The sequence below is a fragment of the Acanthochromis polyacanthus genome, chromosome 9, assembly GCF_021347895.1.
Source record: "Acanthochromis polyacanthus isolate Apoly-LR-REF ecotype Palm Island chromosome 9, KAUST_Apoly_ChrSc, whole genome shotgun sequence".
NCBI classification, from domain to species: domain Eukaryota; kingdom Metazoa; phylum Chordata; class Actinopteri; family Pomacentridae; genus Acanthochromis; species Acanthochromis polyacanthus.
In genome coordinates this window covers 15,012,821-15,037,757 of record NC_067121.1, presented here as the reverse complement: position 1 = coordinate 15,037,757, position 24,937 = coordinate 15,012,821, and the positions used below count along the sequence as shown (strand labels likewise).

The 24,937-nt window shown below is 39.9% G+C and overlaps 1 protein-coding gene across 4 annotated transcripts in view; it reads left to right on the top strand.

The window, feature by feature from the left end:
• The window catches only part of prkci (protein kinase C, iota), a 70,448-nt gene extending 47,594 nt beyond the window's left edge, over positions 1 to 22,854 (top strand). For all 4 annotated transcript variants that reach the window (XM_051953368.1, XM_051953367.1, XM_051953366.1 and 1 more), the window contains 5 exons: positions 345 to 470; positions 898 to 977; positions 8,213 to 8,302; positions 20,906 to 21,021; positions 21,116 to 22,854. In XM_051953368.1, coding sequence (XP_051809328.1) covers positions 345 to 470; positions 898 to 977; positions 8,213 to 8,302; positions 20,906 to 21,021; positions 21,116 to 21,203 — 500 coding nt within the window. In that variant the 3' untranslated portion in view covers positions 21,204 to 22,854. The remainder of the gene's footprint in view (positions 1 to 344; positions 471 to 897; positions 978 to 8,212; positions 8,303 to 20,905; positions 21,022 to 21,115) is intronic.
• The last annotated feature ends 2,083 nt before the right edge of the window (positions 22,855 to 24,937 follow it).

Sequence of the window (24,937 nt, the reverse complement as noted above, 5' to 3'; positions counted from 1 at the left end):
GGTGGGTGGGCACACTAGCGTTTAACCGACTAGTAAAATACTAAACGTTTAATAAATGAGTAGGCGGTTAAACGATTAAACGACTAGTCCGCACATCCCTAGTAGTGACCCAGTGGTCTGCTTTGTGCAGTTGTAAACCGCAATTTGAAGGACAAGAGTTAAAAAAGAATGTCCTTAAACATGCAAAAACATTGCTATCAAAGTAGGTATACTGCTTATTTTAAATCGTAGTTGTAAACGCATATTTGTTAATGTTTGTTTTGGGCCCCTGTTTTAGAACATGTTTGGTCTGTCTGTGCTTGTCCGAAAAAAATGAGCTTTAACGTTAATACTGTACATCCCAGGGTTCAGTGTGGACTGGTGGGCACTGGGCGTGCTGATGTTTGAGATGATGGCGGGCCGGTCACCTTTCGATATCGTTGGCAGCTCTGACAATCCAGACCAGAACACAGAAGACTACCTCTTCCAAGGTAACACTCACACTGGGAGGTTTATAGCTGGAAGAAAAACTACTGTGTGGAACCATGAAACACCTTTTACATTGACACCTTTCTAATGGCTTCTCTCAGTACCAGGCATGTGCCATCTGTTAAGGGGAAATGTGTGAAAGCATGAGTATTTTTTTTCTATTCAATATAAATATGATTACAAATGTTTTCTTAAAATTACCAATAAAGTGTTAGATTTAGAAAGTCATATTTCAGTACACTATCTAAAGCCACTGACCCTCCATTGAAGGTCTGCTGTATGTGTTGAACATGAGTATTAGTGAAAGGGATGAACACATAACAGCAGTGTTGGTACCTTCGTCTGTCATTTTATCCTCAGGGGACCGTTTGTCTCAACCTCTCCTTTTCTTGTGCACACACCTCCCCCCTTTCCTCTCACCTCCTGCAGTAATATTGGAAAAACAGATCCGAATCCCCCGCTCGTTGTCAGTCAAAGCTGCCAGTGTGCTCAAAGGGTTCCTCAACAAGGTAAGAAGGGATCACATGAACCTCTATCAGTCTTACACAGAACTTGCCTCTGAGAATGACATTATTATGGCCTCTGTTAGTAAACTGCAATCTATCATAGTTTCTCTGCCACCTGTCTGCCACTGTATCTCATTGTGGCTTTATCAACTTTTTACAAAAAACTTTTTCCTTCACCAAAATTCCAGTCTCAGGGCTTCAGACTGCAACTAAATGGTTGCTTTTTGCGACTCAAATTTGAGACAGTGTGAGTACATTTTTAATCTATTTGCGCATGTGCGACCAGTAAATTTGCTGATTTATTTATTTTTTTTAAATTACTATTGAATATTTTTTGCTACTGAGAAACTTCTGCTCCACACTTCAGCTCAGTAGTTGACAGTAATGAGCAAATGAGCTGGTTTGCCAACCGACATTAACTCCAAAAGAAGAAAGGAGACGAACACCAAAGAAGAAGAAGGCTTGCCGATGTGTGTGAGAGTGGAGGGCAAATGACGGTGAAGCTCCTGATGTTTCACAAAGCCTGTATTTACATTAAGGAGTCAGCTTTATTTTGAACACAAATTCACCTTTCTGTCCTTCACTCCTTTCTTCAGGAAACACCGTAAGAGCTTGTCCCCATTCCAGCTGCTTCTAAGTTTAGACACATCCTTTGCTAGACAGCAAAAGCGTGGAACCGTTTTCTTTCATCTTTACCCGAATTTTCGGACTTTCAGCAGCATATTCGTCATGTCAAGAAACTGCTTCTTAGAGAACCACTTCCTGTGCCGCTGGATTGGTTTCAAAATAAAAGCTTGTACCATTAAATTACACCTTCAAAATAAAAGCCTGGAGGGAACGGTTATTTTAACACTAGCAAAACAAAGGCTTGCCAAAATTGATGAACTGATCAACAGACCTTTATAAGGGTAATTTGCATGTGATTTGATATAAATCAGTGGTTTCTAAACTGGGGGGCGCGCCCCCTAAGGGGGCCGGGGAGTTATGGCTAGAGTCCCTATATTACCAGAGTAATATAGTGGAATATTTTCATCTGTGACTAGTTATGAGCCTTCAAAGGTGAGTTTTGCTGTTTACGTTATTTGCTGTTTGTTGGACAAATGTGTTTATATTACCCGCTGTGGTAATCACATCTGAAAGTGGTTTATACCGGCGGATTCATGAGAATCTAAGCTTTCCATGGGTGTATAATGTTTCTATCATCGAGTTTGCAGCTTCAGTCAATTTAGCAAAATACGTTTGCACATCTCAAGACGGCCCGAATACGGGCCGCTGAAGTTTAACGGGTACCCCGTTAAACATCAGCGGCCCGTATGCATCTCCATGCATGAAAATGGTCAAAGTCAAAATAACCACAACTGCCTAAAATCACATCAAACTTTTCTATCTGTCATTCACCCATACATCATAACATGAAAGTACATACATGGGACTAACCTGACACAAAAACGATGATGAAGTCGGTTTCCATCCCACTCTCCGGACTTTATTTTTCCACAGTTTCCTTCTTTCACTATTACTGGGAAATCTAAACATGTGAAATCCCTTCTCCGATCGATTTGTGCACCCAAAGGCACAACAGCCTGTCATTTTTCAGGTATTTAGGAAGCGAAAAAAGACCTAGAATTACTCTCTGCGGTGTAAACAACGTTAACAGGAAAACCCGGCATTCATGAATAGGAAACAAAATGGCGCCCATAGATCATGTGACCAAAATTTTTTGGACCCATCATGTTGCTACTCTGGTAATATAGGGACTCTAGTTAGGGCAGGGGGGGCTCGGTGACAAGATGGTCAGGTCTGTGTGTGTGTGCACATATGTATTGATCTGGAGTTTGGTATTGTTTAAGTAGAAATAAATGATCTCATTTCAGTCGTGGATGTGTATTTATATATATTATTGATAAAATTTGCATGCAATAGAGGTCAACCCAATCAACCAAACTAAATCATCCAGCAGCAACATTTGAAGTTCTGCTGGAAAAACACAGACCTGGCAACCCTACCTTGCTAGGCTAGACATACACAAACAATGTATGCTGCAGCGCAAGATAGCAGAGCATGGAGAAGTTTGTGACAGGAAAACGGCCAGGTAAACGGAAAGCAAATGAATCTACACCAAACCTCACAACAAGTAAAACAAAGACAAGAAAATATGACGAGGCATATCACGCCCTCAGCTTCACAAGTACAACTGTGGGTAATGAAGCAAGGCCATAGTGTTTCGTGTGTCTCAAAATATTAGCTTCTGACAGTATGAAGCCAAATAAGGTAAGGCGCCACTTGGAGACTGCACATCCCGAACACAGAGAAAAGCCAGTCGATTTCTTCAGAAAGAAACTACTTGACTGTCATGAACAACGGAGTCGCTTCAATAAAGCAGCATATGTACCTGGAAATGGCCAACTCGCCTCATATAAGGTCGCCTACAGAGTTGCTCAGTGTAAAAAGCCGCACGCTATTGTCGAGGAATTAATACTTCCTTCTTCTATTGACATGGTTTCAACCATGATTGATGAATCAGCAGCAAACAAACTAAAGACAATTCCTCTGTCAAACAATACTATCGGGAGGCGCATTTACGACATTTCAAAAGACAGAGGAGCAGCTTAATGATAGGATGAGAGACAATCGTTTTGACCTGCAGGTGCATGAAGCGACTGATAGTAACAAAGACTGTTTTTTGATAATATACACACGTGGACAAAATTGTTGGTACCCCTCTGTTAAAGAAGGAAAAACCCACAATTCTCACTGAAATCACTTGAAACTCACAAAAGTAACAATAAATAAAAATTTATTGAAAATTAAATAATCAAAAACAGCCATTACTTTTGAATTGTTGATTAACATAATTATTTAAAAAAACAAACTAATGAAACAGGCCTGGACAAAAATGATGGTACCTCTATAAAAGATTGAAAACTATTTGACCAGAGTGACATGATTAACTCAGGTGTGTCATTTAATTGACATCACAGGTGTTTCCAAACTCATAATCAGTCAGTCTGCCTATTTAAAGGGAGACAAGTAGTCACCCTGCTGTTTGGTGAAAAGGTGTGTACCACACTGAACATGGACAACAGAAAGCGAAGGAGAGAATTGTCCCAGGACATCCGAAAAAAAATTATAGACAAACATCTTAAAGGTAAAGGCTATAAGACCATCTCTAAACAGCTTGAAGTTCCTGTGACAACAGTGGCTCATATTATTCAGAAGTTCAAGACCCACGGGACAGTAGCCAACCTCCCTGGACGTGGCCGCAAGAGGAAAATTGATGACAAATTGAAGAGACGGCTCATTCGAATTGTATCCAAAGAGCCCAGAGCAACCTCCAAAGAAATTAAAGGTGAACTCCAAGGCCAAGGTACATCAGTGTCAGATGGCACCATTCGTCGTTGTTTGAGCCAAAGTGGACTTCATGGGAGACGACCAAGGAGGACACCACTGCTGAAAAAAACTCATAAAAAAGCGAGACTGGAATTTGCAAAAGTGCATGTTGACAAGCCACAAAGCTTCTGGGAGAATGTCCTTTGGACAGATGAGACCAAACTGGAACTTTTTGGTAAGGCACATCAACTATGTTCATAGACTCAAAAACCAAGCATACGAAGAAAAGAACACTGTCCCTACGGTGAAACATGGAGGAGGCTCAGTAATGTTTTGGGGCTGCTTTGCTGCATCTGGCACAGGGTGTCTTGAAAGTGTGCAAGGTACGATGAAATCTGAAGACTATCAAGGCATTCTGGAGAGAAATGTGCTGCCTAGTGTCAGAAAGCTTGGTCTCAGTCGCAGGTCATGGGTCTTCCAACAGGACAACGATCCAAAACACACAGCCAAAAACACCCAAGAATGGCTGAGAGAAAAGCGTTGGACTATTCTAAAGTGGCCTTCTATGAGCCCAGATCTGAATCCCATTGAACATATGTGGAAGGAGCTGAAACATGCCATTTGGAGAAGACACCCATCAAACCTGAGACAACTGGAGCTGTTTGCTCATGAGGAGTGGGCCAAAATACCTGTTGACAGCTGCAGAACGCTCATTGACAAATACAGAAATCGTTTAATTGCAGTGATTGCCTCAAAAGGTTGTGCAACAAAATATTAAGTTATGGGTACCATCATTTTTGTCCAGCCCTGTTTCATTAGTTTGTTTTTTTAAATAATTATGTTAATCAACAATTCAAAAGTAATGGCTGATTTTGATTATTTAATTTTCAATAAATTTTTATTTATTGTTACTTTTGTGAGTTTCAAGTGATTTCAGTGAGAATTGTGGGTTTTTCCTTCTTTAACTGAGGGGTACCAACAATTTTGTCCACGTGTGTACGTAGATTCATTGATGCCAATGATTTGAAGGAGGATTTGGTCTTCTGCAAACGTGTAACTAACAGAGCCACTGCAGAGGAATTAGTCAAAATCACTGACACTTATTTGAAAGAGGCTGATCTGAAATGGGAGGACTGTGTGGGGATCTGCACTGATGGGGCTCAGGCTATGTCTGGGAAACGAGGAGGGCTGCAAGCGCTCATCAGGCGCGTCTCCCCCAATGTGCAGTGGACACACTGTATGATACATCGAGAGGCGCTGGCGTCTAAACAGCTGAGTCCCGAGCTGAACGACATAAGGCAGACATCATTGCCACAGTGAACTACATCAAAACAAGACCCGTCAAATCCCGGATTTTTGCAGCTCTCTGTGAGGAAATGTGATCCGACCACACAGCCGTTTTGTTTCACAGTGAGTCCTGATGGTTGTCACGTGGGAAGGTTCCTTCCAGGGTGTTAGAATTGCGCGATGAAATCAGAATCTTTTTGGAGCAGGAAGGTAATGAACTTGCTCACAAGTTTAGCAATAACAACTTCCTCATGAAACTTGCATACCTCAGTGACATGTTTCAGAAACTCAGTGAACTGAATCTCCAGATGCAGGGCACTAAAACACATCTTCCACAGCTGGCAGATAAAATCACATCATTTTCAAAAAAACTGGAGATGTGGGAGAAACGAGTGAAAGGAGGGAATATAGACTCATTTGAGAGCCTGAAATCATTCATTGAGGACAACAAGCTGCAGAACACATTCATGCCATGCATGATAAGCCACATCTCTGCCCTATAGGAACAGTTTCTGAGATATTTCCCAGTGGAGGATCCTACTGAATATGACCCCTTCAGTTCAGCACCAGCAGCTGACTTCAGCGCTGCAGAAGAGGAACAGTTCATGGATGTCAGCTCTGATTCAACAATGAGATTGCACTTTATAGACCCTCCAGAAAAATGCGGGCTAAAATCCTTGATTATGCGAATAAATATGCGGGGGTTTTATGTCATTTTATGTGGGGAAATTGCGGAAAGTTGCAAAGTATGCGAATAGTTGTGAAATATGCAAAAATATGCGCGATTCACCTGCCGTCTGGCCGCGGAGGGATGTGTCCTCTAATCAGACACTGGGACTGCTGCGGGGTTACTGGACTAACAGGCTGTGCTTTGGGAGGGGGAGAAGCACACAGCAGCATCTGCTGCTCGTTGAAAACAGTAACTGCAGAATGATCCGAGTTTTCCTGTCAGTCTCCAAAACGGCAGAAAAAGTCGCTAGATTTGTGGCTAGTCGTCTTTGACAAAAAAAGTCATTAGGACGCTTTGGAAAGTCGCTAGATTTAGCGAGAAAGTCGCTAAGTTGGCAACACTGGTGCCGCGCTCCACATTAGCTCGTGCTTCTAGTGTGTGTGTGTGTGTGTGAATGCGCGAACTGATGATGTCAGGCCGGGCCTCACATAAAAACACACTCACAACTCCATTTATATTGGTTATAGTTTTCTCATTTTATGCGGAAATTGTGAAATCAAGCGGGACCCGCATATTTCTCTTTTTTTTCGTGGAAATGTGAGATTCTTGCGGGAATTATGTGCTGTTTTGTGGGGATTATGTGGCCTTTTGGGAAAAAATTGACCCCCGCATAATCAGCGGCATTTTGATGATTAATGCGGGAATTCATGCGATCGCATAATCGCGTTTTTCTGGAGGGTCTAACTTTAACTCAGACTTTGGCTGCATTTTGGATTGGAGTGGAAATGGACTACTCACTGCAGGGCAGGAGAGCCCTGACCACACTTCTTCCTTTTGCCACATCTTACTTGTGTGAGAGAGGTTTCTCTGCAGTTGCCTCAACACAAAATACAGATCAAAGCTGGACACTGAAAATGAGCTAAGAGTGGCGGTCTCACAGCTGCAGCCTCGATTTGAGAAAATCTGCAGCCCAAAGGAAGCCCACATCAGTCACTGAAAGGATTGTGGGACTTGAAGTGTGACTAGAAATGTTGTTTTTGCAGAGAATGTTTGCAAGTTTTTGTTTATTACCAGAGAATTGTTAACATGCCGTTTTTGTGCAGAGAGTAAATTCTGAGTCTTGAAAGGAATTAATACTGATCGTAAAAATATGAGATTCATGTTCCAAAGTCACTGCTTCCATTCCAGTGACTTATTCATTTATGTTTTTAGGAAGATGTCATACTTTTGCAGTTTTCTCTGTTAATAAGTTCAAATACAAAATTGAGATATGTTTGCTGCCAAGTCACTTTTAATGCTTCAGCTCTTAAAAATGATGTGTTCCTTTTAAGAGTTTTCAGTAAGATGTCACAAACTAAACTTCATATAAATTCTACAGGAGTTTGTAAGCAAAAGATGTGTCTGAGAGTGTGTTGACGTGGCTGCATACAGGTAGGGGGGGCCAGAAAATATTTTTTTCTTCCAAAGGGGGGGCCCTGCAGAAAAAGTTTGGGAACCACTGATATAAATACATAACATTCACATGCATAACACATGCCTGTGCTCCACACAAGGTCTTTTTTATTAAATATTTCATCCACTGGAAATTATATGTCAGCTGAGCAGCCTTGGCGGAGTACTGCACTCTCTGAGTGCTTTTCCTGTTATGTTGTGTTAACTGCTGCACAATAAAATGTGAATTGAAAACATAGTTTCTGCATTTATTGTTCAAATATTTATTAGTAATACATTGAAAATGAGAGGAAATGTGAATATTTACTTTGTCAGTCAATTTTGGTGTGCGCCCCTAAATTTTGTGCTTGCACTCCTAAAATTTTAAGTTAGGTGCCACTGTGCTCCTAGGAAAAAAAGTTAGTCTGGAGCCGTTGAGTCTGTTTTTGCAACTTCCTGTCCACTTTTCTTATGGATTATTTAAGTTGGTGTCTTTCTCTACCGGCATCATCTCTCACAGGATCCCAAGGAGCGTCTAGGCTGCCATCCGCAGACAGGCTTTGCAGACATCATGGGTCATCCTTTCTTCCGCAATGTCGACTGGGACCTGGTAAATAATTTAGTTTTATTTTGTCATTGTTTCTATGTCTCTCCACCCTCTCCTTTTTTGACTTTCCTCATTCACCACCTGATCATGGTTTTCATCATGTCAAATGAAGGAAATCAGTACTGGTGCATGTGGGTTCCCAAATAGTTCAAAAATAAATCCATGTATTGATCGCGGAGAGAAGCAGAAAAACAGAGGTGATTCTACACAGCAGAAGGTCAAATCTGAGTGCGCCGGGTCACCCTCTCTCTGCTGTACTGCTGGCGTAGTCACTCTGTTAAAGCTCAGAGTTATTGACATTGAGATGAGACTTGTGTCCTTGTGGAAGGAAGGCAGTTAGAAACAGACAGGCCAGTCAGATAAGATGACTAGCACATGAACTGAGACAGGAAACCAAAGATGAAGAGGAAATGAGAGGAGACAGATTATAAGGAGGTGAGATGTTACGCGCCAGATGTCTGGATTGTGAAAAAATGATTCATGTCCATGAGGAGACCAATAATAAATCTTCAAATTCTCTCTCATGGAATAGTTTTATTCTAATTTCTGTGTGGAACAAGCTTTACTGAGGTTCCAGTAGTCACAGAAACTGGTGTTGCTCCTTCTGTGGTTTGTAGTCTCTTATCACTGATACTGAAAGCCATGTTTGACTGCTTAACTGGTGTCTGTGTCTGTTTCCCATGTTTATTGTTTATTCTTGAAAACCAGTGTAATTCTGAATGTGGAGCATATCGATTATTTTAGTAATCGCGTATTCTAACGATTATTCTGGTGATTAATCAAGTAATCGGATTCCGCTGCGGACTTATCAGTTGGAAATTATACAATGACTGGGAAGCCTTGGCGGAATACTACGCTCTCTGAGTGCTGGTATGGACTCAAATGCAGCTGGATCTAAGACCTGCCCCCACTCTACTTCCCATTGCCTAATGATATTAGCAAAAGCTGCGTTCCCCTTATTCCATTGGTAGATGAACTCGATTGGCAATGTAGTCCTATCTTTTTTTTTTTCCTCGAGCCAAACATTGGCGCCACATGCCGGAATTCTGGCACGGTGCCTGAATACTTACAGAAAGCATACGGTGAAGGTATAGTGTCCACTAGATGCGTTTTCCCTTTAGTTAACATGCCACATCTGAAAATCGCACGCATCGTGGGCGGTCAGTAGCAGGCCACAACATTGTCACATGACGGCGCTAGAGCTTCAGCGGGCCACTACGTGGTCACGTGACCGAGCTTTCAGCTTGACAGTCCAACAGATGCATCTGACAAACACAGCGGCTGGGCTGTAAACTTTCTATTTTATTTCGAAAACACTTCGGGGAAAAGTATTTCTGAATTTAAGCATCTGAAGCGAGAAATAAGTTGTGCAGCAGCTGAATCTGTCCTAAACTAGCAGTTCACCGACAACTAGTTTAGACAACCGTTTAGACCGCGGACTGGTTGGGCACTTCTACTGTAAACAATAGGAAAGCTGCGCTGGTTAAAATAGAAGCATCCCGTCAAATTTAAGTGACCTGGGGTCTCGCATGTAGTTGATTAAACAAAGCCTCAATTAAGAGAATTTTGCCTCAAGGATTTTTAGTAGGGATGGCTCGATACCACTTTTTCACATCTGATACCGATATCGATACCGCAGCCTTGAGGATCGGTCGATACCGATCCGATACCGAAATGATTCTTTTTGTCATTCTAAAAGTTGTTAATAATACATGGATGTAATTTGCTTGATACTGACATCTAAAAACACCACGTTCATTGTACAGCAACTGTTCTGGTCCCCTAAAGGAAGAAGGAAAAGATGTGACAACAAGTTATGTGTAACTGCTGTGGCTTTATTAAAACTTAAAGCTCACATTGCTTTTAACAGCATTTGTAAACACAACAGACCCAGCTGTACCATTCAAATGTTTGAAATAAAACTGCAACTTGGTGCACATATTTAAATTAAACTAAATAATCCCAGTGTATAAACAGAAAAGTCACATTATACCTCAATGGCATTGCAAGGCTGCAATAAATAATTTTATGCATTAGCATAAAATAATAGCATCTTCACTAGAACAATGTAGGTAGTACTCAGTAAGTTACACATGGCTTCTCAAGACACACAATCAAAGCAATAAAAATCTAGGCTATACACCTGATTTGCTGCACCAAAACCCCTCCCAGAAAAACAAGGGTAAACAGTGATAGTGCAATCTAGTGTCTTTCTTCTTTTGCATGCAGCCGCTGATGTTGTACTGTATGTAAAACACTCATGAAACTAAATATTAGAATGAACACTATTCCAGTACTCACATTATGTTCACAAAAAACAATAAAACATGCTAGCTGCCTGACCTTGAACTGAAAATACTTAAGCTGCCTTGTCTTGCTACATGAGGGACAGATCTTTCTTCAGAAAGATTAACATTTCAGCCTTCTCAGCTGTCAGTCTGCTCCTTTTTTCGTCAATAATGTTGAAAGCTGTTCTGAAGAGCCTCTCATTCTCCACACTTGTTGAAGGTGTGCAAAGTAATTTAGCAGCCATGACTGCCAAGGAGGGCAGTCTCCCAGGTGTGGAATAAATAATTTCTATTCTTTTCTATTGTTAACTGGTCCAGTAAAATAACAATCATAAATGATTTATGTACAAAGTGTTTAGTATAATTAAGTATAGTACTTATGTATAAAGCACGAGACATATATTGGTACCATGTCTTGCATTCTTGGGGGAGTCCAATTTTAAATAGGGAGATATAAAGTTTTCTCACTGAACAATTATTTTATTGACACGTGTACAACACTGATGGAATATAAGCGATTAAACCTTGTCCTAACGTTCTCATGCGAGTGAAGCTGAGAGCAGTATAGGATCTCCCCTGATGCCATTTAGACACCGGTGCGGATGAGAAGAGGAGAGACCTGTCACCTAATCATATTTAACACGAAAACATGTCCACAGTTCGCTACTTAATCACATTTAACCCGAAAAACAGTAGAAAACAACAACAAAAAACAGTAAACGTACAACAGAGAAGCCGTCAAGTGGCCACAGAGGGAAACGTAAGGCGCACGCATTCACGCAAAGGGGGAGTCTGATTTTTTCCGGGGGGTCAAAAATACTACAACAACCCACATTTTCCACGACACAAGGTGGTTGGTCATCCAGCAAAATGAACTTGACAATTTTCTCTGTTATACAGTGCCTATCATAAGTATTCACCCCCTTTGATGTTTTACCCTTTTATTGCTTTCATAAATCAATCATGGTCAATAAAATTTGGCTCTCTCAACACAAAAATTTATTGGAAAAAAAACTCTTTAGTGTCAAAGTGAAAACAGATTTCTATAAAGTAATATTAATGAAAGAAAATTATATAAATGAAAATAATTGTTTGCATAATTATTCACCCCCTTCAAGTCAGTATTTAGTAGATGCACCTTTGGCTACAATCACAGCAGTGAGTCTGTGTGGACAGGTCTCAATCAGTCTTGCACATCTGCCCACTGCAATTTTGCTCCATTCTTCTTTGCAAACCTGCTCAAGCTCTGTCAGGTTGCGCGGGTATCGGGCATGAACAGCCCTTTTCAAGTCCAGCCACAAATTCTCTATAGGATTGAGGTCTGGGCTTTGACTCGGCCACTCCAGAACATTTACCTGGTTCTTTTTTAACCATTCCTGTGTAATTTTTGCAGTATGTTTTGGATCATTGTCTTGCTGGAAAATAAATCTTCTCCCAAGATGTAGTTCTCTTGCAGACTGAAAAAGATTGTCCCCCAGGATTTCAGTGTATTTTGCAGCATTCATTCTGCCCTCTATCTTTACAAGCCTTCCAGGTCCAGTTGCTGAGAAACATCCCCACAGCATGATGCTGCCACCACCATGCTTTGCAGTTGGGATGGTGTGTTTTTGGTGATGTGCAGTGTTTGGTTTCCACCAAACATGACGTCTTGTCTGATGGCCAAAAAGCTCAATTTTGGTCTCATCAGACCAAAGAATCATCTTCCACTTGACCATGGAGTCTTCCACGTGCTTTTTGGCAAACTCTAGTCGAGATCTAATATGACTTTTCTTCAACAGTGGCTTTCTCATTGCCACTCTCCCATAAAGCTTTGACCGGTGAAGAACCCGGGCAGCAGTTGCTACAGGCACAGTCTCTCCCATCTCAGCAGCTGAAGCTTGTAACTCCTTCAGAGTAGTTGTAGGAGTCTTGGTGGCTTCTCTCACTAGTCTCCTACTTGCACGGTCACTCAGTTTACGAGGGCGGCCTGATCTAGGCAGATTCACACAAGTGCCATATTCCTTCCATTTCTTGATAATTGATTTCACTGAATTCCGGGGGATGTTCAGTGCCTTGGAAATTTTTTTGTAACCATCCCCTGAATTGTACTTCTCAATAACCCTTTCCCTGAGTTGCTTAGTGTTGTTCTGTCTTCATGGTGTAATGGTAGCCAGGAATACTGATCAACCACTCTGTGGACCCTTCAGACACAGGTGTTTTACAACTCAGTCACTTGAAACACACCCACACCACTCAGGTGATCTTCATTTCACTAATTGTGAGACTATTGGCAACAATTTGATGGACCTCTATTGAATTAGACCAATAAATTAAAAAGGGGTGAATAATTATGTAAACAATTATTTTTATTTATATAATTTTCTTTCATTAACATTACTTTATAGAAATCTGTTTTCACTTTGACATTAAAGAGTTTTTCCAATAAATTTTTGTGTTAAGAGAGCCAAATTTTATTGACCATGATTGATTTATGAAAGCAATAAAAGGGTAAAACATCAAAGGGGGTGAATACTTATGATAGGCACTGTATTTTGGCGTTAGAGCGAGTTTTGTACACTTCTGTAGTGCTTCCTGCAATGATGGTTGCTGCGGTTCACTTATTTTTTTGCACTCGCCTGTAAAAAGTCTCCGTACTGCTTTCCATGATGCTTCTGCAGATGCTTTATTAAGTTCGTTGTGTTAAAATATCCGGTTTTGCTGCCACCCCTTGAGACACTCATTTTGCAAACGTTGCACTCAGCTATTTTACTTTTCTCCTCCGTTCACATATAGTAATTCCACACGACAGACATGACCAGCTCTGCAGGTTTCTGTCCACTCTCTGCTCACGTGACGAAAACACGGGCACGTGGCAACCATGGCAACAGCTCGTCTGTGTTAGGGCATGTCGTGAAAAGTGAAGATGAGGATATATGAGACAGATTGGGCTTATGGATCGGATCCAACGAGTTCTAATAAAAAACTCCGATGCTCGATCCAGTCATTTTGGCCTGGATCGAACTTGATATCGATCCAGCGGATCGGATCTAACTATCCCTAATTTTTAGTAATCGAATAACTCGAGAAATCCTTTCAACCCCAGTGGAGCAGGAAATTAACATCTGAGCCTTTATTTACAATCACTCATTAGTAAACTCAGAATCATTTGTAGCATACCAGTGAAATTTAAACCAAGCTTATATATGCTTCTGAAGCCTCCTGTTTTCAGTTTCAACAATGAGAAAGTTATCATTTAGGAATGAATAAGATTGCTGTTTTATAATACCATAAAGACAAAGTAATGTCAGTGAACTCAAAAGACTCCCAGGCTGTAGAGATGAGATTGTAGAGTTGAAATTAACATTTATTTTTACTTACTGATTAATATATATTTTTGAAGCATCTACACTGGCAAGAGACATGGATTGAGTAATTTTTTTGTCTGAGCTGTCTGTGCATATGTCTGTATGTCATAAACTTAATGCTTTAGCAATGCTTTAAGAAATTTCTTAAAATATTAATCAGATGTTGACCTAAACTAAAGGTTGAATTGGTTAGATTACGGTAGTCAAAGGTCGGGGTCAGTGTGACCTCACAAAACGGCTTTTCTTAACCAAAACTCAAGAATTCATATGTTCAACCATGACAAAATTTCACACGTCTAGTAGGACAGCTGATGAAATAATAACTTTTATATCCAAAAGGTCAAGTCTGAACAGACATGAATGTGAACTGCAACTTGATACATATAACTGTAACTTGGTTTGCTATTCAGTGAATTGCTTAGATTATAACGTGAGAAAAATGGGCAAATATACACTCCAAAAGTTGCGAGAGCACAGAATGATCAGAACAACAGCCCAAAACCCCAAATTTAATTTACAATGATGTGGAAGATAAAAAAGTAGCAATTCCTCACATTTGAGAAGCTTCAAAGTGGCAATGTGCACACAATCAAAATAGTTAACCAGGGCTCAAGACTGCGACTATATGATCGCATTTTGCAACTAAAATGTGAGACAGTGCGAGTAATTTTTTTTAATCTACTGGCGCATGTGCGACCAGTAAATTTGCTGATTTAAAAAAAAAAAAATTATTATTGAATATTTTTTGTTGCTGACGAACTTCTGCTCCACACTTCAGCCCAGTAGTTGAAAATAATGCCAAATGAGCTGGTTTGCAAACCAACATTAACTCCAAAAGAAGAAAGAAGGAGACGAATACCGAAGAGGAAGAAGCCGGGCCAATGTGTGTGAGAGTGGGGGGCAAATGACGGTGAAGCTCCTGATATTTCACAAAGCCTTTATTTACGTTCAGCAGTCAGCCTTATTTTGAACATAAATTCACCTTTCTGTCCTTCATATCACTCCTTTCTTCAGGAAACACCGTAAGAGCTTGTCCCCATTCCAGCTACTTCTAAGTTTAGACACATCCTTTGCTAGACAGCAAAAGCGTGGAACCGTTTTCTTTCATCTTTACCCGAATTTTCGGACTTTTCGGCAGTGTATTCGTCATGTCAAGAAACTGCTTCTTAGAGAACCACTTCCTGTGCCGCTGGATTGTTGCAAAATAAAAGCTTGTACCATTAAAAATACGCCTTCAAAATAAAAGCCTGGAGGGAACGGTTATTTTAACACTAGCAAAACAAAGGCTTGCCAAAATTGATGAACTGATCAACAGACCTTTATAAGGGTAATTTACACTTGAGTCGGTAAAAATACATAACGTGCACATGCATAACACATGCCTGTGCTCAACACAAGGTCTTTTTTATTGAATATTTCATCCACTGGAAATTATACATCAACTGAGCAGCCTTGGCAGAGTACTGCGCTCTCTGAGTGCTTTTCTTGTTATGTTGTGTCAAGTGCTGCACAATAAAATGTGAATTGAAAACATAGTTTCTGCATTTATTGTTCAAGTATTTATCAGTAATACGGTGAAAATGAGAGGAAATATGTATATTTACAGCCATGGCCATAAGTTTGGACACAAGTACCATGACGCTTGTGAATCTTAGAAAATACCACAAAATTGTCACTTACAATACAGTACACAACTCCTAAGAACTATAGTAAGTTTCATATTTTAAAAAAACATCAAAAGAGTTTGGTGTCATTTTGTTATTCTTACCAAATTCGGTTGTGAAAGTACTGCATTTTTTTTGTTATTTTCTTCTAATATTATGTTTTGGGAACAAAGTTGTTCCAATTGTTGGAATTTATTGATAATATTATATCCCTTGTTGATTTGTTGACTAATTAAACTGGTGCTGTCAAAAAATATTAGTTATGTTCTGTAATAGACATCAAAACAGACATAGTAAGTCATGCTGTGTCCAAACTTATGGCCATGGCTGTACTTTGCAAGTCGATTTTGGTGCGCGGCCCTAAATTTTGTGCTTGCACTCCTAAAATTTTAAGTTAGGTGCCACTGTGCTCCTAGGGAAAAAAGTTAGTCTGGAGCCCTGTTAACGTGATCTTCTCTTGATAGGCTTACTCATTTGTCAACTATCTGTTTCAGCCCTAATTTTATGTAGGTACAGTTGAATTAAATAGTGATTCTATGACAAGTCAAATGTATTCAAATAAATGCTATGAATAGATTTTTTTATCTGAAGACTGAGGACAGTTGACTTAAATCTCTTTAGCAAGAAAATAATTATATAGCAAGATTTGCTGAATGCCTTTAAGAGACTGTTCATCTGAAACTGTGTCCACGTGTGAAGAAGCAGGCATGTTTTATCTCCAAAGGCAGACAGACATGCCGCTAGATGACAGGACAGACATACAGACAGACAGGGCAGTCTGCCAGGGATCAACATGACCTCTTTTCCCTGTTTGGTCTGGAGCAGAGACCCAGCAGTCGGTCAGAGTGTCTGGGCAGATCGACTTACACCACTCCCACTCCCTTTCCCTGAAAGTTTGCCCTGTGCTGTGCCCTTTGGCCTGCAGGGGGAGCAGCTGTTGGCTTCCAAAAAAGTATGGTTGTTTTGGATACTGAAGAGGTCTGCTGAGTCACCTGTACACTGTGATAAATGTAATCATGCGCAGAGGCAAAGCACAGGTATTCAACAGGAATTTTGATCACTTTTAAAGAAACTGGTGTCAGTCACTTAACCAATGTACTGATTTAGTCAGTGAGGATTGAAATAAAAACTGTCATTCTTTAGGCTGGGTTTCAATACATTTTAAATAAATTATAGCTTCATAGTGGGTCTTGGACTCTTGTACTGCAACTACTAATCATCTGTTATCTGCTGAATATTTTGTTATCATTTTGTCTATAAAATATAATGTGATGTTTTCTTAAAATGCCATATGATTAAGGCTCCTGTAATGAGTTTACATGATCAATGACACTGATGCTGAAATATTTACACATTAGTATTATTTATTTATACTTAAATTCCTTCTAACAAATTTTGCACATTTTTAGATTAGCTGATTAAGCAGTGAAATAGTTTATTTGAATTGAAAATAGTCATGAGTGGTAACCCTAAAAGTGATGTTGTCATATTGCTTGCTTTGCTCAGGTGACACTTATTTCATTGGCCAAAATATATAGTTCCCCACTTTCTAGAATCTTGTTGAAAATGTATTTGTTTTTACTGAAATTAGACCCTCCAGAAAAACGCGGGCAAAAATCCTTGATTATGCGGGCTAAAATCCTTGATTATGCGGGCTAAAATCCTTGATTATGCGAATAAATATGCGGGGGTTTTATGCCATTTTATGCGGGGAAATTGCGGAAAGTTGCAAAGTATGCGAATAGTTGTGAAATATGCAAAAATATGCGCGATTCACCTGCCGTCTGGCCGCAGAGGGATGTGTCCTCTAATCAGACACTGGGACTACTGCGGGGTTACTGGACTGACAGCCTGTGCTTTGGGAGGGGGAGAACCTCACAGCAGCACCTGCTGCTTGTTGAGGACAGTAACTGCAGAATGAGCCGAGTTTTCCTGTCAGTCTCCAAAACGGCAGAAAAACATATCAGAACATCAGAACCGCCAGAAAACTTGAGTAACATTGATAAATTCTTGTCCCCGATTGAACTTCCTAAGCTTGGCCAGGAAGATCAGAATAGTCTTGATCTCCCCTTCACACTAAAAGAAATTGAAAAAGCTCTGGGCTCATTGCAGGCAGGCAGGTCACCGGGGAGGATGGGTTTCCTCCAGAATTTTATAGGGAATTTAAGGATTTACTCCTTATTAACTTAGCCTCTAAGACTCAAACACTCCCTGAATCATTCTCTACAGCCATAATCACTGTAATTTACAAAAAAAATAGAGATCCATTGAAATGCTCTTCATATCGGCCAATTTCATTGTTAAATACAGATTATAAATTGATTTCCAAGGCCCTGGCTAACAGAGTTGGACAATACCTGCCACAACTAATAAATTCAAACCAGAGTGGCTTTATTTCAAAACGCTCCCCAACTAATAACCTATGTAGACTCTTTAGTATTATTCACTTAACAAAATCTGAAACAGAGCCCAGCATAGCTGTGGCTTTAGACGCTGAAAAAGCCTTTGATAGGTTGGAATGGCCATATTTATTTAAAGTGTTGGCCAAGTTTGGGTTTGGCCCACTATTTATTAATTGGGTTCAAACTCTCTACCATAAACCGCAGGCAAGAATCAGCACCAATGGACAGATTTCAGCCACATTCCCTTTAAGTAGATCGAGTCGACAGGGATACCCTTTGTCTCCTGCACTTTTTGTCTTGGTGATTGAGCCCTTAGCTGAGGCAATTAGACAAGATCCAGATGTGAAGGGCTTTCAGGTGGGTCAGACAGTTCACAAAATTAATCTCCTAGCAGATGACATTATTTTATACTTTAAAGACCCTGGTAACTCTCTTTCCAAATTACAAACTATATTAAATACCTATGGGAGTATTTCAGATTATAAGGTGAATTTGGAAAAAAGTGAAATTATTTCACTGACAAATTTCGACCACTCCAACCTTCAGCGCAGGAGTGTATTTAGATGGCCTATTGATGGTATAAAATACCTTGGGATAACTGTAGACAATAACCTTAAAAACTTGTATAAATTGAATTACCTCCCACTGCTCAGTAAGATTGAAGATGATTTACATAGGTGGATGGGTTTGCCTCTCACTTTGTACATTCATTTTAATACAATTAACTCTGCCAATCAACCAAGATTGCAATATTTATTTCAATCCCTGCCTATTCCACTTCCACAATCCTTTTTTAAAACTCTTAATAGATATGTTAGACCCACTTCCACAATCCTTTTTTAAAACTCTTAATAGATATGTTAGACAATTCATCTGGAACTGTAAAGCACCCCGGATATCCATGACAAAGTTAACGTGGGACTATGGTTCAGGGGGACTTCGATTACCCAGTTTTAAAAATTACTACTTGGCAGCTCAAATGAGGTTTGTTTCATCATTTTTTGAGGGCAGTGACGCTCCCTCTTGGACACATATTGGGCTGCATCTCCTGAAAGAAAAGGTCCACAGTGACTTCATTTATAAACATAATTCTGGAACTATAAACAAGAGGACAGATAATCCTATATTGAGGCATCTGATTAAAATTTGGTATGAGGTTCACAAAAGTCTTGGATTGAAGGTTGGATTGCCACCTAAAACACCTTTAAAACAAAATGAACTTATAACCATGACTATTGACAATAAGATTCTGGATATATGGCATCATAAAGGAATCCAACACTTGGAGGACTGTTTTGACAAAGGACTTTTCATGTCATTTGAACACCTGAAGAGGAAATATAACTTGTCCAATCAGACCTTTTTCTGTTATCTCCAGATAAGATCCTTTCTGAGAGCTAATCTCGGTCCTGAACTGACTTTGCCTGTCATGAATGATATTGAGAGATTTCTTTGTGAGGGGAACACATATAAATTCATTTCTAAAATGTATCGCCTGTTGATGAATGAATGCCCAAAACCAGGTTTGCATAAGTCTAGAATGAAATGGGAGTCGGATCTTGGTGTCACAATTGATGAACAGCTTTGGGCAGATTTATGTCAGAGAGGCTTGTCAACTACTATCAATGCCCTATAATATTCAACATCAATTATACCATACTCTGGAAAAGTTACATTCATTCAAATCTGACCTGTCAGAGATGTGCTTCAGATGTGATACTGAAGTTGGTTCCTTTCTACATTGTACCTGGCACTGTAACAAAGTGAGGCCTTTCTGGCATGATATCTGTTCTACTTTAACCAGGATCACAGGAGTTAATGTCCCACTGGACCCAGAACTGTGTTTATTGGGGAATTTTACCTGTATTGATGCTTCTCTAAACAGTGCACAACTCAAGTTTATGCAGGTTGCTTTGTGTGTGGCCAGGAAGTGTATTGCAGTGTCATGGAAATCTGATTCCCCTACTTCTATTGACAGGTGGTCTTTTGAGATGAATAGTTGCATCCCCTTGGAAAAAATCACATATCGACTCAGAAATCGATACAATACGTTTTTGAAAATTTGGCAGCCATATTTAGACCATATCGGTACATCTCTTACTCCAAGTATTTAATATAGTTGTTTGTATTACGTTGTACACTGACTGTATTTTTTTTTATTATTATTATTATTTTTTTTTTATTTCTCTTGGGTGGGGGGGCCCTCTTTTTTAAGGTAAGGAAGTTTACCCTTCATGCCTTACCTTGTGTTATGTCAATATACTGTTCGTATGGTGATAGGTTTGTAAATATTGTAAAACTGAAAATAAAATAGTCCAAAACGGCAGAAAAAGTCGCTAGATTTGTGGCTAGTCGCTTTTGACAAAAAAAGTCGCTAGGGCGCTTTGGAAAGTCGCTAGATTTAGCGAGAAAGTCGTTAAGTTGGCAACACTGGCGCCGCGCTCCGCATCAGCTCGTGCTTCTAGTGTGTGTGTGTGTGAATGCGCGATGTCAGGCCGGGCGTCACATAAAAACTCACTCACAGCTCCATTTATATTGGTTATAGTTTTCTCATTTTATGCGGAAATTGTGAAATCAAGCGGGACCCGCATATTTCTCTTTTTTTTTCATGAAAATGTGAGATTCTTGCGGGAATTATGCACTGTTTTGCGGGGATTATGCGGCCTTTTGGGAAATAATTGACCCCCGCATAATCAGCGGCATTTTGGTGATTAATGCGGGAATTCATGCGATCGCATAATCGCGTTTTTCTGGAGGGTCTATGAAATGATCAAAATACTTGGAGATTTAAGTCCACTGATCAAATAATTGATTATTTGAAAATAATTGCAGTAGCAGATTATTCCTTTTTAGGGAAAATATTCATTTTAATGTTGGTGTATTCATGACTTCTTTGCTGTTTTATTAGCTGGAGCAGAAGCAGGTGGTCCCTCCATTCAAGCCCAACATCTCAGGGGAATTCGGACTGGACAACTTTGACGCCCAGTTCACCAATGAGCCCATCCAACTCACGCCTGACGACGAGTGAGTTCCTACTTCGTTTGCTGTCATTTTCAAGTGTAATTTTCAGTAAATTTATGTTCTTTTTATAACATTTTTAATCCCTTTTTTATTTTAGTGATGTGGTCAAGAAGATTGACCAGTCTGAGTTTGAAGGCTTCGAGTACATCAACCCTTTGCTGATGTCAGCAGAGGAGTGTGTGTGAGGGATGTGACATCTGTGCTCATGCACGCCACCCACACGCACACATGAACACACACTCATGCACGTGTTTACGTGGCGTCTCAGTGTCTTCAAGCTGCATGGTTACGAGACAGCCTGATGACATCAACCTTCTGTTTGAGCGCCGCACATGCACAGTAGAACACTTATTTGCCAAAACTAGTCTCACACTCTGCCATTTATAACCACTTGCCCTTAAGCCTACCTTCTTTCTTAATTATTTTTATATCATGTAAATCTGCACTGATATCAATTCTCTCATCGGGGGCCTCTATCAGTAGCCAGTGTGGCTACAAAGTTCTTCCAAGGTTGCTGTGCGTGGGGGCAGGAGGGATGAGGCACGACCCCTGACAGACTGAGCATCCTTTCCTTCCACCTGGTGGGTGTTTTCGATTTTATTTGTATATATACACAAAACTACTATTGAGGATATTTGTTAGTCAAGGCCTTTTTAGCTTCAAGCCACAGTTGGACAAAACTGACATTAATTGTCATTGTGGAATTAGCTTTGTTGCGAAATCCCTTCTGTAGAGGAAAGAAGACTCATAACAGTAGCCTTTTAAAATGGAAAAAGATAAAAAAAAATCTATATATTTTTCTCATGTTTTATTTAATAACATACCAGTCATTGTCCAGCCTGAGTAACACCACTAGAGGAATACTCATCTTCTGGAAAATAAGAGTCTGCTTCAGGTCCCTTCCCCCAGAATGTAGGAACTTCAACCGCACTATAATGCTAATACTGAGGTAATGCTCCCAAACTGTGAATGAAAGACCTCGCTGTGGTGGAAAATGGGGCTGGAAGAATAGCACATAATTCCTGAATGCTGGAGCAAGGGATTGATTTTGCTCTGCTGACCATCCATGAAATTCACACAGGACCAAAAAACAGAAACAGTTTTCTGAAAAATGTCTTGCTGGTACGTTTTAGAGGGTACAGTATATAAAGGAAGATGTGCTGTCCTCTGTCATAAAATTTATATATTCATTTTTTGGGGGCTCATTTTTAGTACTATACCTTTCTGTTATCTTTTTTAAAAAAATATATTTTCTCCATTCCCTGTGTTTGTTGTAAATCAGAATGTTAAGTGATTGTTAAAATGAGAGCTTGGCTAGAAGCCCAAACCTATGACACAGTGCAGTTTTGGTCTTGAAGTGTGGTTTTAAAACTGCACTCTGTCTGCTGTGCTCCATTTTTTCCTATATGTAGTCTGCAGTTTCAATGAGGTATTTTATAAAACTGCTTTAAAACATGTAAGAGGTGTGATGATTCACTCTCTGCTCCTTGACTGTAACGACACTAAGTGATGGTGGAAGAACCGCCAGACTATCTTCCAGTCGAAGCATCTCTCTGTTTGTGTTCATGTTTTTGGGCTCACATAGTAACCAGACCAGAGGAACACATTCATCTGTTACACTTTTTACTTTTGCTTTCCTGTTACTTTTTTTGTGAATAATCAGATTTAATTTAGACTTTTTTTTATCACTACATTGATATCAAAATGTTATTTGGTGAAGCCAATGGAAACACTATTTGTTGTATTTCTTGTGTTTTGGGGATGTTTACCATCTCTGGTGAACTTCATTAATGTTCAAAGAAAAACAGATGGTAAAATAAACATTTTATTTCTCTCCTTGTGGTAATATGCATTTGTGTTTGTGTGGGTCTGTCATTCATTTAAAACTGATTTTTTTTTCTGCTAACAGAACTACCTTGCTTATATATTGTTGTCTTTTGCTCTGGAAAAGTTTTTTTTTCCCCCGAAGGTACCTCCTCTTCTGTCATGTTATATCATCTGTATCTTGATTTCAGGGTGTGATTCTGTGTTTTGCAGAAATAATTTATGTTCCAGCAATAGTCAACTTAAGGGGTCACTGCTGTGGTTCATCGGTGGTTAAATATTTCATCATAGTTCAGACGGGGACCAAAGTGTTTTTAATTGCTTCTGAATATTTTCTTTCTTTTAGGATAGAAATAAAAAATGCTTGATAGGCCTGGTTCTTTTGTTGTATCAAGGGGCAGGTCTCATTTTTCAGCGTTCGACAAGACTTACATCAACAAATGTTAATATTTATTTTAAAAAGTGAGTTGTATAGACAAATGTATGCTTTGTGATGCACTGCTAAACCTAAAGACAGTCTGTTTCATCTAAGGTAGCCAACTATTGCTGTTGCCATGTGAGATTTTAATTGTGTTACAAGGTTGTGTTTGTTGGGCTCTACCTGAGCCTGGTATTACACAATCAGTTTTCAAAATTAAGTTGAGGTGCAGACTTAAAAGTTTTGTTGTGAGTCAAATATACTGAAAACTGATTACTGAAATACAAAATGTGCAATATTTTATTTCATTATTTTTATTGTCATTGACATAGGCAAGAAATATTTCTTGTTCCAACATACAGAATCTCTACAATAGAGCAAAGACTGTAATTTGTCACACATCTGAGATGAAGAGTTAATGAGGTTGTTGATGCTGCTTGTGGAATGTTGCCTCACTCTTCCTGAGGGGTTTGGTAAAGTTGGAGGACAGCATCATGGACACGTCTATCTGACATTCAATCAATCAGGCCTCCAGAAGGCCTGTTCTCATCTTTTGCTTGTGATCTTTGGCATCGTTTCTTTTTTAAAAAGCTGCATGTTAGAGTAGCCTTTTATAGTCTCTGGTCAAAGGAGTGTCGTTCTATTGCTCACTATCTGATCATTGTCCCTTAATGTTACGCCTGACCAGGCTGTGAATTACCTCAGTGGTTGAAAATTGGTCATCAGTTTAAAAGCTCAAAAACTTGTTGTGCACAGCAGACTACATGCAACACTTTTTGTATTACAAAAGAAATCAGACTTTGAACCTTTTCTATAAATTAGTAAAGAAGACCATTTACATGGTGCATTCATATTTTTGTTCAGTGCAGTGTATGTGTATTTCTGCTTTGTGAATGCTGATGATATTCAGGAGGTTTAACTTTTTACAGTGGTCACTATCTTAGTTTATTGTGTTGGCGTGTTGTAGCACTTAGCAGCTGAGGTTGGTGGGATGCAATCAACTTTTGGCAGCACTAGAGGAAAGGTCAAAAGTCCCAGATGTCAGTAGGATTCATCCTTTGGAGACTGGTTTTTACAGGCAGGCTAGCCTGGATTGATGCTGCACGTCAGTCTGTCTCCTACCAAAGTACTACTGTGCTGGCCACAGACCTGAGCTCTCCCCACATGGGCAACTGGAGAGAAGAGAATTAGACTTGAGACTATACGCTTGAGCTTTTCCACTTCAGCTGCCTGTGTCTCCACTGGTCACATGATTCTAGCCTGGCTTACAGAAGGTCCTTGACATCCACAGAGTTGAAAAGGTCAGTGACACTGTAGCACTCCCCTCTGCCCTCACACAGTGCTGAGTATTAAAAGGTGAAAAAAAGGGGTCATGGAAATGATGTCAAAAATAATAAAATGGATTGATTTGTGTGCAAGTGGTGACGAGAAACCCATTGTGTGAGGCTTATTTCACGTCCTGCTTCACCAAACAATTGTATATTGTCTCGGCTGAAGTAGATTTTGTGAAAAATGACTCCCCTTGTATGACTGCATGAGACAAATACAGCATCGGCTCAGGCAGGATGAGGATAAATGTCTTTGCATAATTGTGTATTCCCATGATGGTATGTTTGACATTGTTCCTCTGCCCTCTCCGGTAGAGAACTGGGATACTCCTCCCCAGGCACTGTGCCT